Raw genomic sequence first — 20,100 nt, 5'->3', positions numbered from 1 at the left:
CTGCTGTCGGGGGCCCCGAGGTCACAACACAGCTGCTCTGCAAGTCTTTCTCCTCCTCAGTTGGGAAATAAACATTTAGGGCCAAAAAGGACTTTCTGAGAGAACTGCCTGGGTTTATTAACTGGTTTTAATGGATGTTTCTTTACCCAACACGAGGAGCCCTGGCCCTTGGGGCTCAGGGATTGTGGAGGACGCAGCCCTTGGGCCAGGGCCAGGCCGCCTGAGGGGCTGCGACAGCCGTGGGTCGCTCCCTTGCTTCGCAGGGTCGCCAAGCCTCTCTTTAGATTTGCGTTCCTCCTTGTCTCCCCTTCCTTCGCCCCCTGTAACCACCCACTAAGTCAGCCTGAGGCCCTAGGAACACACTGGCCTCACCGGCGACTTTCAGACATGGTGCCGACCGTCCAGGGTACCAGCTGGCTCTGGTCAGTGAGGGACAGAGAGGCTGAAATGGCCAGGCCAGGTTGCAGTGCCGGGTCCTGGGGCCTCAGGCCGGACCCCTCCCCTCTCTAAACGTCAACTGGAAAATGAGAAGCAGCCCCTGTGTGAAATAGCTGTGGGCAAGGATAAAGGGAAGTGAGAGCTCTGTGTGCTGGGGGCTGAGAGGATCACCCCGAGTCTGCAGCAGTCCTCAATTCATCCACAAGGTGACACCCAAACAGAGACCCACATGCAGGCTGCACCTGGACCAGCAGGAGCTGAGTGCGTGTGTGGCTCAGAGATGAGCGTGATGCCGGGGGATGCTCCCCGCCGTCCAGTCAGCCCCTCCCCCATACCTTGGTGCAGACCCCGGTGGTGGCATCGCAGAGGGTGAGGATGGACACGTTCTGCGCCCGGCTCAGCCAGTTCACGGCGACCTTGGTGCTGGTGGCCCACTTGACCATGGTGATGTAGTGCTCCCTGAAAGCACGAGATGCATGGTGGGCGGTGATGCAGGGCCCTCGGGGACCAGAGACACCGGCCCAACCTGGACACTGGGCCAACGTGGGGCGCGTGGGGCTCTGAGACGGGGGGTCTCAGGAGAGTGCACTGCTGATGAGCCCCCAGGGGAGGCCCAGCAGGAACCAGTGCTGAGATAAGCTGGTGGGGGTGTGCTTCTCTCCCAGCTGCCCCCCAAGAGCTGTGCGCCCCTGCACCGGGCCAACACCCAGCCGTCCGACCTGTCCCCTGGGGCTGGCCTGTGCTTCTGCCCCTCGGGTGTTGTAAGTCACGCTGGGCATCGCTGCCCACTGACCTGGCTTTCTCGTCACGGTCCAGCCAGACCCCAACTCCACGTGGCTGGAAGCGGTGAGGACGGCTCTTGAGAGGCCGACAGAGCAAGAGCCAGGAAGGGCTTCGAGAAGGGGGCCCCTCGGGGAGGGTTAACCTGTAACTCCCCCTTCCCCTCCCCGCGGGCCGAGCCGCGGAAGCCTCAGTGTTCCTTTCCCTAAGTTCCCAGGGGCATTCTCGAGCTAACTAGGGAAACTGGTTTGCGGCTCTGGGCGCCCGGTGGACTTGATGTGACACCCTAGACGTCACGCACTTGCTTTCATCCAAACCTGAACACCCCACAGTGTAGCCGGCGGTGGCGGGGGTGTGGGCGGGGAGGATACTGGGGCTCCCAGTCCTTAATTGAATTACCCAGAGCCCTCCAAGAACGGAATTTTTAGGAAAAAATGTACACTTGAGTTAGAAGGAAATGACAGGAAAATAAGTGCACAAAAATAATATCCTCAGGTGAATTCCGAGACCGTTCTTTCTAGAGGCCCGAGAACACATGCCTCACCGCCTGCCCCGACTCTCTGTAATGAGATCTCGTGTTCAGACTGATGGCTTCATGTCTGACAAGATCCTTTATCGCTAAGATGCAGCACGTTCACTGGATGATGCCGGGCCAGCTGGAAGGAGAACCAGCACGTTCAGTAATTACTGTCAACAGAAGAGTCTAAATAACCAGGCGCTTTCAGATAGGCTTCAGCTAACCAGGGGATTAAATCGCCGTGGCGCCCATTTCTCGAATCTGCCTGTTAATCACAGTTGTTGTTAATTTAACCAAAGTCAAGAGCACCTGGCGCACATGGTGGTGGAGGCCTCTGAGCCGTGGGGCGGGGAGGGTAGGGCGGACAGGCCCTGGAGCGCGAGACACAGGCTCCATGAATTCGGTGAGCACGTGGTGGAGAGTCGTTCAGCACAGTCCAGCGCTTACGCTTTTCCACCTCCTCGATTTCTGTGATTTTCTGAACTCCAGCTGTTCCTGTTCTTACCATCTGCTCCGGGGACCCTGGGCCTGCATGTTTACGGGATCCCACCCTGTCCTCTCACGGCTCCTGCTCTGGAAATAACATAGCCTTCTAGCGGCTTCTGTGGCTCCTGCTTTGCTATTGCCGCTTCACCGCCGGGAGGACTGGAGCCACGTCTCTAACGACGGGATGGGACCATCGCCTGCATGTCTGCAGACATGAGACATGTCCGGTCTGTGCCCAGCCCATGCTGCACATGTAACACTTTTAATTTTTAGTTAAGTCATAGATGGGCTCTATGCCCTGTCAGACAGACACTGAAGAGGGCCTGGCACCGAAGGGCCTGGTGGATGGACCCGAGTTAACTCCCGTTTTTGGATCCGTTTGACGCAGACGTTCCTGTCCAGGTGTGATATGAGGTTATGGAGACAGGCTGCACTTAAATATATCCCATCTGGATGAAATCAAGGAAGGCAAAGTCAGATCTCCCAGGATGACTGTTTTTTTCTGTGGCCTTCATACTATTGATAATTAGGGGAGTCCCTAATCTTGTTTCCATTTGCCGGAAATATTTCTTCTCATTTTTATGGTGTTCTTTTGCATAATCTTCATTTAGGCCAAATATGAAAGAAGAAATTATTCTGACATGGTTAAAAGGTGAGGCTGACTGCGTTCAGTGCTACTGCGATCGGTATGAGGGCCACAAACAACGAGGCTTTGGTGGGAGGGGGATGGGGCTCAACTCCAAATACAAGAAGGAAAGTGTAAACTTCCTGCCAAGGAGCAGGTGGGGGCCAGTGGATGGACAGTTACTAAGAGGAAACATCAGGGATAAAGGGGCTTCTGGCCAAACTTTCTCTTGCTGAAGGCAGGCCAGGTGGCCAGACAACCTCTGGGGGAGGTGGGGCTGAGAAAGGTGATCAGACATTGAGGGTTGGAGGATCCTGGCTGCAAGTGGGTGATGCAAACACACCTGGAAATGTGAATGTCAAGGCCTGTTTGTGGAGAGGATTCAGAGGAGCTGGACTAGAGTTTGGTCCAGAAAGAGACAGTCAGTGATTACACACTATTCTCAGTGTTTCCATGTCCTAACTCGATATGAGAACCATTGTAACTGGAAATAAAAAGATGAATGCAAACCTTCTCTTTCTGGTAAGAAACTCCTGAGTGATACCTTTGGAGCGAATCACACAAGAGCATCACTGAGCTGTGAGGCTGGCCTGGGGGTGGGGCTGGGCTGGCGGCATCAACGCAGTCGTGTGGCCAACTAACCACTTTAGTGTTCATGTTTCAAGCTGCCGCCAGAAAACAGGGAGATGCAGTGGCAAACCCGCTTCATGGGGCTGGAGAGAGTCAGGACCGTCACCCTGCAGAGGCTCGCTACCTTCTAGAGGTTCCCTACTTCCTAGAAACGCAACCACGTGCCCAGTTAAAGTGAGTGCTAGAGCCTCGCTCTCTCTCTTTTTTTACTTTCCTAATTTGTAATATGGGACATGATTTACAGAGGAAAAAAATAATTGTACTGCAAATTAGGACGGTTAAATGTGGACCCACTCTGCCTAGTTCAGTGGAACCTTGGCCAGGGTGTGGACTGTCACCTGGACGAAGGGGTGGGATGCAGCTTCCTGCAGAGACTGGGAGAGCTTTGCTTCTACAACTAATGCTGTATAGAACTTGAATCCTCAGCTCCTTCATCTGTGGAGCAGGAAGTTCACAAAATTTCGATGGCACCTTTAGAGACTTTTATGGTGATGAAATATAATGAGAAATATTTTTTTTAAACTCTTGAAACAATAAAAATCATTAAGGACTCTGTAAAGATGACACAATAACCTCTCCGAGAATAAGTGGTGCTTCAGGACCTTTGCTTCCGATCGCATTACCCTTCATCAAACACCTTGGGAACCTCTCACCTGACCTGCCTTCAGAACGTCACAGCCATACAGGTCTCATTACCTGTACAGCAACATCTCGTTTTTAATCAATATTTCCTAATTCTGTGAGTGGCATCAATGACTAAACTTGGTGCCAAACAAGTTTTGGTTATTTTAAGTAATCAAGTCTGCCTGCAAAGATAAAGCATTGCCAAGAATAAGCTGATTTTAAAGGTGCACCCGCAGCTCTTCGGTGATGAGGTGTAGACCCTCACAAAGAAGCGATGCTTTGGATGGAATGACATTCTTCTGCAACGTACGGCTTCGTAGCCACACCATATGTTAATGGAAAGGAAAATAAAACAGGGACTCCCTTAACGTAGCTTTCCCTAAGCAGAAAGCCTTGACTGGAGTTAAGGGAAGGTCTCCTGGTTCCTAACACATTTTCCATCTTCCCTAACTGCAAAGCTGTTAGACTCTGACTCTAAGGCCCGTGGGGAGGGCCCGGGCCAGGCCTGCGTCACGTTACCGCTGACTGTCTGGGGAAGGGTCTGTCTGGCGGCCCCACACGCCACACGGTCACGTCGAGTGTAGACTCCACAGACACATGCAGGCGCCAAGCACACTCACGTCTGGTTAGCAGATCGGAGTCAGCCTTTACGAACTTTGCGTTAAATGTGCCTATAAATACACAGAAAGGTGAAAAGTCATAACGTCACTAAAAATGAACGTTGAAAGCCTCTGGCTGTAACGCAGTTGGAGGTGGATGAAGTCTGGTTGTCCGAGTTGGCTTCACCGTATGAAGCAGCCAGTGGGCAGCAGGAGGAAACGGTTTTTCTCTTCCCCTTTGTCTGATCCTCGGAAACACTGGGCTGGCAAAGCCAGAAATCTGGGGAGCCAGACCTTCACTACCTCGGGGTTAACAACATCATAGTTTGCCATGGACACTAATTGACTTAGAATGTCAAAAAAAAAAAAAGATTCCAAGAAGTCAGAGAAAAATCTCAACTCAGCCCAGCAGAGGCACCCAGATAGATATGGGTCAGACTGCGTCTTCCCGAATCCACCCGAGAAGGATCCAACCAGCGCCGGAGGCTCAGGGAGAGGAGCCGAACGTAACCTTCACATCTTGTCTGTCGCCAAATATCAGGTGTGGTGGACCTCTCCTTTCTGAGGTGGGGAACTAGGAAGGTCAGACAAACAATACAGACGAGAAGGGGAAATCATACTAGAAATGCAGAAGGACATGACTGTAAAAATATAGGATGAGATCAGAGAGGTGAGATGAGGGGGCTAACAAAACTGAAATTGAAAATTACAGAAATGTGATCCAGAGAAATCGAGGAAAACTTGGGAAGCTCCCCCAGAAGGCAGAGGAAGGGGTCCCAGAGGAAGACGGAGGATGGCAGATGGTCCTCACATCTGAGAACGTAAGTGCTCCTCACGGAAGAACCAGAGTGATGGGAAGAGAGGCAGTCACCAAAGACACCGTGAAAGATGCCTACGCAGCTAAGACGTGAATATGCAGATTAAAGGGTTTTCATACTCCAGGGAAACTAACAAAACACCTGAAAACATTCTGATAGACTCTTAGAGATCTATGAAAAAAGAAATGCCACAACAATCCAGTTATAAGCAAATAAGTTTTGAGAGACGACACAAATTTATGCTGATCTCAGATTTCTCTGCTGTTCTGGGTCTAATGGTATTTAATACCTCAATGTGTTTTTAACAACCAATATCTTCTTGTTTAAAGCATATCTTCTACTTGAATATACCAATTCAAAAATTCAAAAAATTAAAAACAATTCAAAATTAAAGGCTCAAAATTAAAAGCTTAACATGTAAGAAGATGATCTCTAAAACCAATTCATCCATAGCCAGTCCTAAACTACTATCAATTTGATTATGAATTTGAATGCAAATATGAAAAGTAATTATTAAGTGATAAAAATAATATAAAATAAAATAAATATTAGGTGAATATTTCATAGAATTATCAACATCGGGTAAATCTTTTAAGGAAGATTAAAAACAAAGGTAGCAGACTTCCCTAGTGGCATAGTGGTTAAGAATCCACCTGCAAAGGCAGGGGACACAGGTTCGAGCCCTGGTCCAGGAAGATCTGACATGCCGCGGTACAACTAAGCCCATGTGCCACAGCTACTGAGCCTGCGCTCTAGAGCCTGCAGGCCACAACTACTGAGCCTGCGTGCCACAACTACTGAAGCCCATGCGCCTAGAGCCCGTGCCCTGCAACAAGAGAAGCCACCGCAATGAGAAGCCCGTGCACTGCAACGAAGAGTAGCCCCCACTCGCCACAACTAGAGAAAGCCCATGCACAGCAACGAAGACCCAACACAGCCAAAAAAATAAAATTTAAATAAATTAAAAAAAAGATTCTTTCTTAAAACAAAAAACAAACAAACAAAAACAAAGGTAGCACCCATCACAAATGATGAAACAAAGAGAACATTTAAGATATGGGAATACAAACATGCTACATGTCTGGAACAGGAAACTACACATGAGAAACTTTCAAAATAATCATCAGTTTGGGGAGACCTGAATTGATTAGATTTAAGCTTCATGCGGGTAGAGACTGAACCCACTTCATTCCTTTCTATTTCTTCAGCACCTTGCCTAATGCCTCACATGTGGTAAATACTTAATATTTTTTAAAGGAATGAATTTAATTCTAACAGAAAGATCAATGGGCTTCTTTTCTGAGAGGGGAGCATCTAATAAAATAATTCTACAGTTCACATATAAGGACAAATGTTCAAAAATGGCCAAGATGGTTTTAAAAGGAAGATTAATGAGAGGGGATTTATACCAAAAGTTGCTAATGATACAGTATAGACTTTTTACTGGTGTAACAATCAGTAGGTCTACAAGTGATGGACAGCCTTACAGCACAATGGTTTACATGAAAACAGAAAGGTTTATATAAGAATTTAAGTTAGCAGAAGGAAAGAAATCATAAAGATCAGATCAGAAATAAATGAAAAAGAAATGAAAGAAATGATAGCAAAGATCAACGTAACTAAAAGCTGGTTCTTAAGATAAACAAAATTGATAAACCATTAGCCAGACTTATCAAGAAAAAAGGGAGAAGACTCAAATCAATAGAATTAGAAACGAAAAAGGAGAAGTAACAACTGACACTGCAGAAATACAAAGGATCATGAGAGATTACTACAAGCAACTCTATGCCAATAAAATGGACAACCTGGAAGAAATGGACAAATTCTTAGAAATGCACAACCTTCCAAGACTGAATCAGGAAGAAATAGAAAATATGAAGAGACCAATCACAAGCACTGAAATTGAAACTGTGATTAAAAATCTTCCAACAAACAAAAGCCCAGGACCAGATGGCTTAACAGGCAAATTCTATCAAACATTTAGAGAAGGGCTAACGCCTATCTTTCTCAAACTCTTCCAAAATATAGCAGAGGGAGGAACACTCCCAAACTCATTCTACGAGGCCACCATCACTCTGATACCAGAACCTGCAAAGATGTCACAAGGAAAGAAAACTACAGGCCAATATAACTGATGAACATAGATGTAAAAATCCTCAACAAAATACTAGCAAACAGAATCCAACAGCACATTAAAAGGATCATACAGTATGATCAAGAGTTTATCCCAGGAATGCAAGGATTCTTCAATATATGCAAATCAATCAACATGATACACCATATTAACAAATCGAAGGAGAAAAACCATATGATCATCTCAACAGATGCAGAGAAAGCTTTCGACAAAATTCAACACCCATTTATGATAAAAACCCTGCAGAAAGTAGGCATAGAGGGAACTTTCCTCAACATAATAAAGGCCATATATGACAAAGCCATAGCCAACATCATCTTCAATGGTGAAAAACTGAAACCATTTCCACTAAGATCAGGAACAAGACAAGGTTGTCCACTCTCACCACTCTTATTCAACATAGTTTTGGAAGTTTTAGCCACAGCAATCAGAGAAGAAAAAGAAATAAAAGGAATCCAAATTGGAAAAGAAGAAGTAAAGCTGTCACTGTTTGCAGATGACATGATACTATACATAGAGAATCCTAAAGACGCTATCAGAAAACTACTGGAGCTAATCAATGAATTTGGTAAAGTAGCAGGATACAGAAATCTCTTGCATTCTTATACACTAATGATGAAAAATCTGTAAGTGAAATTAAGAAAACACTCCCATTTATCACTGCAACAAAATAAAATATCTAGGAATAAACCTACCTTAGGAAACAAAAGACCTGTATGCAGAAAATTTTAAGACACTGATGAAAGAAATTAAAGATGATACAAATAGATTGAGAGATATACCATGTTCTTGGATTGGAAGAATCAACATTGTGAAAATGACTCTACTACTCAAAGCAATCTACAGATTCAATGTGATCCCTATCAAACTACCACTGGCATTTTTAACATAACTAGAATAAAAAATTTCACAATTTGTATGGAAACACAAAAGACCCCGAATAGCCAAAGCAATCTTGAGGAAAAAAAACGGAGCTGGAGGAAACAGGGTCCCTGACTTCAGACTATACTACAAAGCTACAGTAATCAAGACAGTATGGTACTGGCACAAAAACAGAGATATAGATCAATGGAACAGGATAGAAAGCCCAGAGATAAAACCATGCACATATGGTCACCTTATCTTTGATAAAGGAGGCAAGAATATACAGTGGAGAAAAGACAGCCTCTTCAATAAGTGGTGCTGGGAAAACTGGACAGCTACATGTAAAAAAATGAAATTAGAACACTCTCTAACACCATACACTAAAATAAACTCAAAATAGATTAAAGACCTAAATGTAAGGCCAGACACCATGAAACTCTTAGCAGAAAACATAGGCAGAACACTCTATGACATAAATCACAGCAAGATCCTTTTTGACCCACCTCCTAGAGAAATGGAAATAAAAACAAAAATAAACAAATGGGACCTAATGAAACTTAAAAGCTTTTGCACAGCAAAGGAAACCATAAACAAGGTGAAAAGACAACCCTCAGAATGGAAGAAAATATTTGCAAATGAAGCAACTGACAAAGGATTAATCTCCAAAACATACAAGCAACTCACGTAGCTCAATATCAAAAAAACAAACAAGCCAATCCAAAAATGGGCAGAAGACCTAAATAGACATTTCTCCAAAGAAGATATACAGACTGCCAACAAACACATGAAAGAATGCTCAACATCATTAATCGTTAGAGAAATGCAAATCAAAACTACAATGAGATATCATCTCACACCAGTTAGAATGGCCATCATCAAAAAATCTACAAACTATAAATGCTGGAGACGGTGTGGAGAAAAGGGAACACTTGTGCACTGTTGGTGGGAATGTAAATTGATACAGCCACTATGGAGAACAGTATGGAGTTACTTAAAAAACTACAAATAGAACTACCATACTACCCAGCAATCCCACTACTGGGCATATACCCTGAGAAAACCATAATTCAAAAAGAGTCATGTACCACAATGTTCATTGCAGCTCTATTTACAATAGCAAGGAGATGGAAGCAACCTAAGTGTCCATCATCGGATGAATGTATAAAGACGATGTGGCACATATATACAATGGAATATTACTCAGCCATAAAAAGGAACGAAACTGAGTTATTTGTAGTGAGGTGGATGGACCTAGAGACTGTCATAGAGAGTGAAGTAAGTCAGAAAGAGAAAAACAAATACCGTATGCTAACACATATATATGGAATCTAAAAAAAAAAAAGAGAAAATGGTCAGAAGAACATAGGGGCAAGATGGGAATAAAGATGCAGACCTACTAGAGAATGGACTTGAGGATACAGGGAGGGGGAAGTGTAAGCTGGGACAAAGTGAGAGAATGGCATGGACATATATACACTACCAAACATAAAATAGATAGCTAGTGGGAAGCAGCCGCATAGCACAGAGAGATCAGCTTGGTGCTTTGTGACCACCTAGTGGGGTGGGATAGGGAGGGTGGGAGGGACGGAGATGCAAGAGGGAGGAGATATGGGGACATATGTATATGTATAACTGATTCACTTTGTTATAAAGCAGAAACTGACACACCATTGTAAAGGAATTATACTCTAATAAAGATGTTTAAAAAAATTAAAAAATTAAAAAAAATAAAAATAAATAATAGAATTTAATATTTAATAAAATTGTCAACCCAAATCATTGGGGAAAGGAAGACTTAATAAATGGTGCTGGGAAGATGACTTACTAAAAAACAAAAAAGCAAATAAAGAACAAGTGTGTGTTTCTAGAAAAAAGTGTCATAGGAAAATTTATCAAAGTACCCACACTACTTACCAATGGGTAGTGGAATGGCAAGTGATTATTATTTCCTATAGTGCAGAGATGACCTTTTAAATAAGAAGAAGGTTATTAAGGGTAACTGAAAGTTTCCAATTTCAGTTGGTGGGTTTATCACATTTATTTATGTCTTCTCTCTCCAGAAACATAACTGCAGTGATAATGAAGGAGTAAAATAGGTATATACCCACACTAATAAAGATAACAGGAAAGGTTTCACCACATTTCTAGAAGACAGGATGCAGACATAAGAATAACGAGGGACGAGCCTGGTTGAAAAGCAGCAGCTCAAGATATCTGCAGAGTTAACCCCAGAGAAATCTGGGGGAACTGGAGGTCGAGGTGCAACACAGTGTGGGATTGGGAAATGTGCTTGGACAGGAGTGTCATCTGAGAGTCTCTGGATGAGACAGATGACGAATGAAAAAAACAGAGAAACCCTACCCACGTTTAGATATGTTACTTCATCCTAAAAGCTTATAGGGAAAAAAAAGTACATGATTCACAGAGGAACGAGTATCAGATAAACTTTAGGTTTGTCGTCAGCAACACTGAATGTGAGATGGAATTATACCCCCAAATTGAGGGACAATGATTTTCAAACTACAATTCTACAAATAAGTAAAATTTTCAACAGATGTAAGCAAAAGAGACATTTTAAAATATTTAAGAACTCAGAAAGTTTACTTCCCATGGTTCTTCATTGGGAAAGTACCTGGAGGATGTACTCCATACAAAGTGGAAGTAAATCAAGGAAGAAGATCACATGAGATCTAAGAAACAGTGGCTCCAATGTGGGACAGGAGTAACAGGGAGTCTCAGGGTGGCACTAGTGCAGATGTTATAAAGAATAACTAGTCCAGACTAGAGTCAGGGCAGTGGAGTGGACTTGGAGAGACAGATTTGGAGAAAAAGCCAATGGAAGAGAAAACCTGATAGAGTGTGGGGAAAAAAAAGTGAGAGTGTGATAAAATCAAATAGTTCATGTAAAACATAAAAACAACTAAAAACTCCAGGAAGAACAAAAAGCTCAACAAAAAAGAGACACAATCAGAGGATGCTACTTAGCTCTACCAAGAGAGTTAATTACTTAAGATAAAGTCAATGCTATTTATTGATTTTAGTGTTTTAGAATCAACCCCTAAATAAGGAATATTTAGTTATCGTTTCAGGGCAGGATGCAAATGCCATCAACTTCAATGATATAAAAATTATAAAAAAGACTGAAGCTTCTAGGTGGGAGAGACAGGCAAGACACCTGTAGGAAAGGGCAGGACTTCTAGATCCATCTTACAAATTGGGGAGCTACAAATTCTTGCCTGTAGTTAACGTGATATGAGAGAAACTTGTAAGAGTATTATTTAAGTTTATAAAGGTAACCCATAGAGGAAATAAAATGCATACACACACACACACATACACACACATACACACTGCCACCTGCAAGAAGCATGGATGGATATGGGAGAGCCATCTCCACGGGTCCTGTGTGGCCTGGGTACACCCAGGCAGCAGGCACCCCATGTTGTCACCCACACTCGGGGAGGCGGGGCCTGTCCAGGGAGAAATGATCAGAGCAGAAACGGTGGCACTGGGTATCTGTTGAAAAACCTGCCAAAGCTCACGGCACTGGAGGGGAAACGGTCTCTGCACCCCACATTTAATTACTGGAGCTGGTGGTCCACAGATGGGGTCCCCAGACCAGCACCCCCTGGGAAGTACTGGAAATACAAATTCTCAGGCCTCCCCCCAGACTCACTGAATCTGAAGCTCTGGGTGGCGCTGAGCCACCTGTGGTGTAACAAGGCCCCCAGGTGATCTTAATGGTGTCCCAGTTTGAGAACCTCCAAACTAAGTGACCCAAGTGATGCCTGGTGGGCAGACCACATGAGGACACTCCACGTGCCACGTAATCACAGATCTCTAACCCCACCTCCATCTCTGCCCTCACTAGATGTTCTTTGAGTGAATAAACAAATTCGTAGGCAGATAAGGTGCTTTAGAATAAAGGGAAGTGTGGCCGCAGTTAAAGGAGAGGAGAAAATAGGATTTGAAGTAGAATAATCTCAGGTGAGATGGGGCTGCGCTTTGAGAGACACAAGGATTGATCCAATGTTGAGATGAAGTGAGATACAGAAGCATTTTGATAATCACAGAAAATAGATAATTATATTTTGAGAATTGTAAAAGGTGCATTTAAAGAGAACATGAAACCAAACAACAGGAAGCCAAGATGCCTGGAAGAAATGCTACCAATTTTCTCTTTACTCTACAGCTCTTTATGTGTCATAAATACCTTCATTCATTCAAAGAGCATTTATTTAGTCTGGGCTCTGTGTGGACACAGTTCCAGGTGCTGGAAGGCAGAGGCCCAAAGCCTGGTCACAGGGGAACCCACAGTTTGTGGGGAGACAGACACAGAACCCACAGATTTCAGTACAGGGTGAGGACCACCCTGATAGACGGCAGCAGGGTCATGCCGAGCCTGCGAGCACATGGGAACAGCGGCTGCTGAAAAGCACAGCTTGGCTGAGGAAACATTACAACCTTCGTACGAATCTCCAGCCAAACATGCCTTCAAATCAAAACACAGCAAGTCCTCCCGAGCAGTACATGAATTTCTTATTAGTCCACTTGTTTGCCATAAAATATTAACAGAGCACGGCTTCTCTCGCAGGGATTAATGTGCCGTCACTTCTTGGTTTTCCGAATTCTGGCAAAGGTTCTAACAGTTGTGTGGCAATAAAGGGCAAGGGAGCGAAAGGCCTGCTTATCTAGTGAAATAAAGAGCCTGCGATTAACGCTGCCATTTTCCAGTGACGTTTATTCCATGGATTAAGCTGGAGCAGAAAAATACTTTGAGAGGGACATTAAAAACAAAATGATGCTCTTTAATAGAAGGCATCGTTGAACAAACTGAAATGACACCACATACCAAATGCTGCTGGGATCAAGTGTACGGCTCCACACCCGAGACGCGCTCAGGGCAGCCACAGAACTGTACAAAAACACCTGCAGGCAGATTGTACTTTGCAGAATACAAGAATGGTGTGACTGTAAAACAAGTCACTATTTGATGTGTATTTCCATAATTTCACTTTCAACGTAGGAAGAGGCCATGTGACCTTTCCCTTCTGTCTGAGGTGAGGCTACCATGCAGAGCCAGATACCGGGATGAGGAATGAGCGGGGGTCGTCCAAGGGACTGTGGAGGCCTTGCTCAGCAGTTTGCGTGCTTCGAACATGAAGGGAGTCCTCTGAGCTGCGGAAGTGTGGGTAAATCTCAAGGCACCCCTTCTCCACCTGTCATTTGCACCCACTCAGCATCCGCCCACCTCTTTGCTCATCCGCCTGTCCCTCCATCCATCCACCCACCATCCATCCACCCACCCACATACCTGACCTGTCCACTCGGTAGAATATAAATTAAGCACCTGCTGGGCACCAAGACTCCCGGTGCCACTTGGGGAGACGCTGGATGCCATCCCTGTGCCTCTGCGGGCCCCCTGCATCTCTCCCACCCTGTTCTGTGCTGGGGAGGGGCGAGCTCACCTGCACAGGTGGCTTCACGGGGCTCTGGCTGCCCCGTGGACGCACCAGCAGAAGCTCAAAGCATGGGAGAAAGGGAGGGCGGGTACTGATTCCACTGCTTCCTGCACACGGTCCAGCTGCCGCTGTCGGCCTGCTCCACGGGGCTCTGTGTCCCTGAGATCTGGGCGCTCCTACTTCCCTTGCCCCTCCCGACCTGGGACAGGAGCAGAGACCCAGGCACTGCAGTGCCTGCTGGGCTTCCTCCCCCACCCCCTTTCTGCACAGAGCCTTGGTTAGATGCTGTGGGAATCAATCCCTTCGTTTCCTGCTGGGACACTGACAGTACAGAGAGAGAGGCCACAGCAGCCCCCTGACCACAGCTGTCCTTGCCCGGAGTGCTTCACTTGAGGTGGAAGCAACAGCTGAGGTGTCCACGTGCCCAGCAACATCCTGAGCCCTGATGGACTCCGAGCCAGAAGGGTCCTGAGATGCCAAGGGACCGGGTCCCTCCTTTTGCAGACAAGGAACCTGAGGAGTGGCCTCTGGGCACAGGCAGGTCAGGCAGTCACCCAGTCCTCCGCAGGGCTGGCCGGCCCCGCCAGGTACTCTCTCCACAACATCACTTTCTCAGCAAGGGTGCCTGCGGCGGGGCTACGCTGAGCTCTGCGAGGCCTGCCGCCAAGCCCCACGTGGAGAGCCACTCGGCTTCTCTCTGCAACGCGTACCTTGTCCATATCCCTCCCCTCAGAGCCCACCACCTCCACCCTCGCCCTGTGCTGGCTACGGGACAATCACCTCCCCCAGGCCCAATGCCCCATCTCAGACCCCCCCACCGCAGTGCCCATCCCCCTCACATAGCCGACCGAGGGCTCCTTTGCCTGCTGCCCGCCCTGCGCCAGACCTGTCAGGTCCCTCTACTCCCTTCAGGTCCCTGAGCTCTGCTCACACCAAGCCTGAGCAAGCGCACCCCCCGAACATGGACTGCACCCCTACAGCTTCTCCTGGGGACCAGCTGACCACAGGGGGACGCTTCCCTGCGCCACCCCACTGGTCATTTCCCCCGCTTGTCCGGCTTCCCCTCCCGAGGTTCAGCCCACCTCTGTGACCCTCCTTCTTTACCCTACGAAAGAAAACCTGCTCCTGTTTGACTGTGAGATGCTCACAGATTTCCGAGATCGGTGCGTTCTCCCTATCACAGTGGGCCCTCTTCTGCGTCCTTCTGCCTAGCAAAGTCCAGACTGTGTTTGGACACAGTCACACTTCAGTATGTTGATGCTCCTAGGTGAAGGGCCGTAAGCCCTGATAGTCAGTGCTTTAGACAGCACGTGGGCTTTTGTCCCTCAAATGACAACGGGGGGGCGGCCGCCTGTGTGTGTGCAGGGATCCCTATGAGTTGCTGTCACAGACGCATGACCCACTGGGAAGGAAAGAACCATGTCGGGCGGCACTCTGAAGATTTCAGGCTAAGACAGAAGAACCAGGAGAAGGGACGGGTCCACTAGAGACCATTTGTAATTCAGCTCAAAAGACCCAGTGACGCAGTTATTCTCTGACTTGTAATCAGACCCTGGGGAGAGGGGAGAAAAGACTTATCCAAAAGCCCGGCAGTAGGGATGGGAAGAACTCAGTCCGCAGGAGACCCCACCCGCCAAGGGTGAAGGAAGGTATCTTCCGTCCACTCATCAGTCTTCAGGGGCAGGACTGTATCCCGTTCCTCCTCGGAATGTCTAGCTCAGAGCGCCAGTTCTGAGAATGAGGTACAAGTGGACACAGCCGGTGGTGGGAAAGGGTCTGCTCACAGAGATCCCGGAGCGGGGAGAGCTTGAACGGGCAGGGCAGAAACAAATGGCACTCCAGAGGACAGCAGATGTGGCAACCCGGATTCCAGGCCTGGCCGCGCAGAATCAGCATGACTCTGAGCAAGTCACCTGCCTGCTGGGGGTCCCCTTGCCTCCTCTGTGAATTGTGGAGGAAACGGAAGGAAAACAAGGGCAACTTTCAGAGCCTTTCCAGCGCGAGTCCCAGCAGCAGGCAGCCCTTTGGAGGACAGGTGTGAGGGACTGGCCTGCTCGGGGAGCAGGTGTGAACCCCACTCGTTCATGCCTCAGTGCAGGCTGACACATTTCAAAACAAGGCGGCAGGCGAATTTGCCAAATCCCACTCTCCTGCAGCTGCCACCCACTCTGTGTGGATTTGCCAACTGCGGTCCATGGGGGAAACCTGTACCTGTCACTACGCCCTCTGAGTTTACTGTCCTCTGGCTCACCCAGCCTTGTGACAGGGCCTGAAAATCCTGTCCGGTGTGTTGCTGATGTCTTCAAATGTCAACACAGTTCTGCTGGCTGATAGAGCTTGTTGGCTAATGGAGGGGTCTTACTTACGGGGACGGGAAGGCAGAGGCACGGTTTATTTTTCTGATGTCTCCTACTCTGTGTAAGTCTGCCAAACACTAATCATTCCTTGCGTATCTAGTTACAGTGTCTTCAGAACAATGTGGCTGCCCCTTCAAACACAGACCAGAACAATGCAGAACATGTGCTCTTCACCAGAAATTGATTTACCTGGACATCCAAGATCAGATTTCCAGGATTCTGGAGCACTGGACATTTTGACTGATGAGAACATGGAAACCTGTGATCAGCAGTAACATTGAGAATTCCCTTTTCAATGCATCAACAGAATAAAGATCCGGCATTTCTCCAGACTGGAGCTTCCATGTTTCTGCCGTCACCACAAAGAGCTTCTTGCCCTCATGGATAATAAAAAGCACACCCTGATCTGATACCGTCAACACAAAAGCTGTCTGGTGGAGCCAATCCCCTTCAACTGCTTCCTAAGATGAACTTATTTGAATATTTCGGTACCCAGGTCATTACTTTAACACATGAGGTAGAAACAGAGTGAGGTCTAGCTCTGTGGGTATTAGAGATCATTTATGCATTTGTAATTCATCCCTCAAACACTTTCAAATAAATTTGGAAATCAAATTCAGTAAAACAAATATCTTCCCACAGACTTTAATATAAAGACAAAAGGCTAGATTAGAAATATGTCAGTAGGATGGCAAATTCAGGGATGGAGGTGGGGGACAGTATCTTTAATTTGAAAATGAGTTTCCACACACTAGGAGCCCCTTCGCGGGTGGAGACTGCGGGTGGCGGAGGGGGAAGCTTCGGAGCCGCGGAGGAGAGCGCAACCACAGGGTGCGGGGGGCAAAGCGGAGAGATTCCCGCACAGAGGACCGGTGCCGACCGGCACTCACCAGCCCGAGAGGCTTGTCTGCTCCCCCGCCGGGGCGGGCGGGGCTGCGAGCTGAGGCTCGGGCTTCGGTCGGAGCGCAGGGAGAGGACGGGGGTTGGCGGCGTGAACACAGCCTGCAGAGGATTAGTGCACCACGGCTAGCCGGGAGGGAGTCCGGGGAAAAGTCTGCACCTGCCGAAGAGGCAAGAGACTTTTTCTTCCCTCTTTGTTTCCTGGTGCGCGAGGAGAGGGGATTAAGAGCGCCGCTTAAAGGAGCTCCAGAGACGGGCGCGAGCCGCGGCTAACAGCGTGGACCCCAGATACGGGCATAAGACGCTAAGGCTGCTGCTGCCGCCACCAAGAAGCCTGTGTGCGAGCACAGGTCACTCTCCACACCCCCCTTCCGCGGAGCCTGTGCAGCCCGCCACTGCCAGGGTCCCGGGATCCAGGGACAACTTCCCCGGGAGAACGCACGGCGGGTCTCAGGCTGATGCAACGTCACGCCGGCCTCTGCCGCCGCAGCCCCGCCCCCAACTCCATGCCCCTCCCCCCGGCCTGAGTGCGCCAGAGCCCCTGAATCAGCGGCTCCTTTAACCCCGTCCTGTCTGGGAGAAGAACAGACGCCCTCCGGGGACCTACACGCTGAGGTGGGGTCAAATCCAAAGCTGAGCCCCGGGAGCCGTGAGAACAAAGAAGAGAAAGGGAAATCTCTCCCAGCAGCCTCAGGAGCAGCGGATTAAAGCTCCACAATCAACTTGATGTACCTGCATCTGTGGAATACATGAATAGACAACGAACCATCCCAAATTGAGGGGGTGGACTTTGAGAGCAAGATTATTTTTTCCCCTTTTCCTCTTTTTGTGAGTGTGTATGTGTATGCTTCTGTGTGAGATTTTGTCTGTATAGCTTTGCTTTTACTATTTGTCCCAGGGTTCTGTCTGTCCCTTTTTTTTATTACTTAAAAATTTTTTTCTTAATAATTATTATTTTTTTATTTTAATAACTTTATTTTATTTTATTGTCTTCTTTCTTTCTTTTTTTTCCTCCCTTTTATTCTGAGCCGTGTGGAGGACAGGCTCTTGGTGCTCCAGCCAGGTGTAAGGGCTGTGCCTCTGAGGTGGGAGACCCAACTTCAGGACACTGGTCCACAAGAGACCTCCCAGCTCCACGTAATATCAAACGGCAAAAATCTCCCAGAGATCTCCATTTCAACGCCAAGACCCAGCTCCACTCAATGACTAGCAATCTACAGTGCTGGACACCCTACGCCAAACAACTAGCAAGACAGGAACACAACCCCACCCATTAGCACAGAGGCTGTCTAAAATCATAATAAGGCCACAGACGCCCCAAAACACACCACCAGACGTGGACCTGCCCACCAGAAAGACAAGATCCAGCCTCATCCACCAGAACACAGCCACTAGTCCCCTCCACCAGGAAGCCTACACAACCCACTGAACCAACTTTAGCCACTGGCGACAGATGCCAAAAACAACGGGAACTACGAACCTGCAGCCTACGAAAAGGAGACCCCAAACACAGTAAGATAAGCAAAATGGGAAGACAGAAAAACACACAGCAGATGAAGGAGCAAGATAAAAACCCACCAGACCTAACAAATGAGGAGGAAATAGGCAGTTTACCTGAAAAAGAATTCAGAATAATGATAGTAAAGATGATCCAAAATCTTGTAAATAGAATCGAGAAAATGCAAGAAACATTTAACAAGGACCTAGAAGAACTAAAGAGAAAATAAGCAACGATGAACAACACAATAAATGAAATAAAACATACTCTAGAAGGGATCAATAGCAGAATAACTGAGGCAGAAGAACGGATAAGTGACCTGGAAGATAAAATAGTGGAAATAACTACTGCAGAGCAGAATAAAGAAAAAACAAAGAAAAGAATTGAGGACAGTCTCAGAGACCTCTGGGACAACAATAAATGCTGAAGCAACATTCAAATTATAGGGGTTCCAGAAGAAGAAGAGAAAAAGAAAGGGACTGAGAAAGTATTTGAAGAGATTATAGTTGAAAACTTCCCTAATATGGGAAAGGAAATCATTAATCAAGTCCAGGAAGCACAGAGAGTCCCATACAGGATAAATCCAAGGAGAAACACACAAACACACATATTAATCAAACTATCAAAAATTAAATACAAAGAACAAATATTAAAAGCAGAAAGGGAAAAACAACAAGTAACACACAAGGAAATCCCCATAAGGTTAACAGCTGATTTCTCAGCAGAAACTCTGCAAGCCAGAGGGAGTGGCAGGACATATTTAAAGTGATGAAAGAGAAAAACCTACAAACGATTACTTTACCCAGCAAGGATCTCATTCAGATTTGACAGAGAAATTAAAAGCTTTACAGACAAGCAAAAGCTAAGAGAATTCAGCACCACCAAACCACCTTTACAACAAATGCTAAAGGAACTTCTCTAGGCAGGAAACACAAGAGAAGGAAAAGACCTACAACAACAAACCCAAAACAATTTAAGAAAATGGGAATAGGAAAATACATATTGATAATTACCTTAAATGTAAATGGATTAAGTGCTCCAACCAAAAGACATAGACTGGCTGAATGGATACAAAAACAAGACCCATATGTATGCTGTCTACAAGAGACCCACTTCAGACCTAGGGACAGATACAGACTGAAAGTGAGGGGATGGAAAAAGATATTCCATGCAAATGGAAATCAAAAGAAAGCTGGGGTAGCAATTCTTATATCAGACAAAGTAGACTTTAAAACAAAGACTATTACAAGAGACAAAGAAGTACACTACATAATGATCAAGGGATCAATCCAAGAAGATATAACAATTGCAAATATTTATGCACCCAACACAGGATACATAAGGCAAATACTAACAGCCTTAGAAGGG

At 46.6% G+C, this 20,100-nt stretch overlaps 1 protein-coding gene across 5 annotated transcripts in view; it reads right to left on the bottom strand.

Annotated features, from left to right (window-relative positions):
- DPP6 (dipeptidyl peptidase like 6) overlaps positions 1-20,100 on the bottom strand; it is a 1,023,012-nt gene that overhangs the window by 97,055 nt on the left and 905,857 nt on the right. For all 5 annotated transcript variants that reach the window (XM_067747535.1, XM_067747534.1, XM_067747537.1 and 2 more), the window contains exon 11: positions 774-897. In XM_067747535.1, the coding sequence (XP_067603636.1) occupies positions 774-897 (124 nt within the window). The remainder of the gene's footprint in view (positions 1-773; positions 898-20,100) is intronic.

The sequence above is a fragment of the Pseudorca crassidens genome, chromosome 8 (assembly GCF_039906515.1).
Source record: "Pseudorca crassidens isolate mPseCra1 chromosome 8, mPseCra1.hap1, whole genome shotgun sequence".
In the NCBI taxonomy this organism is placed as follows: Eukaryota; Metazoa; Chordata; class Mammalia; order Artiodactyla; family Delphinidae; genus Pseudorca; species Pseudorca crassidens.
This window is presented reverse-complemented; position numbering and strand designations above follow the sequence as displayed.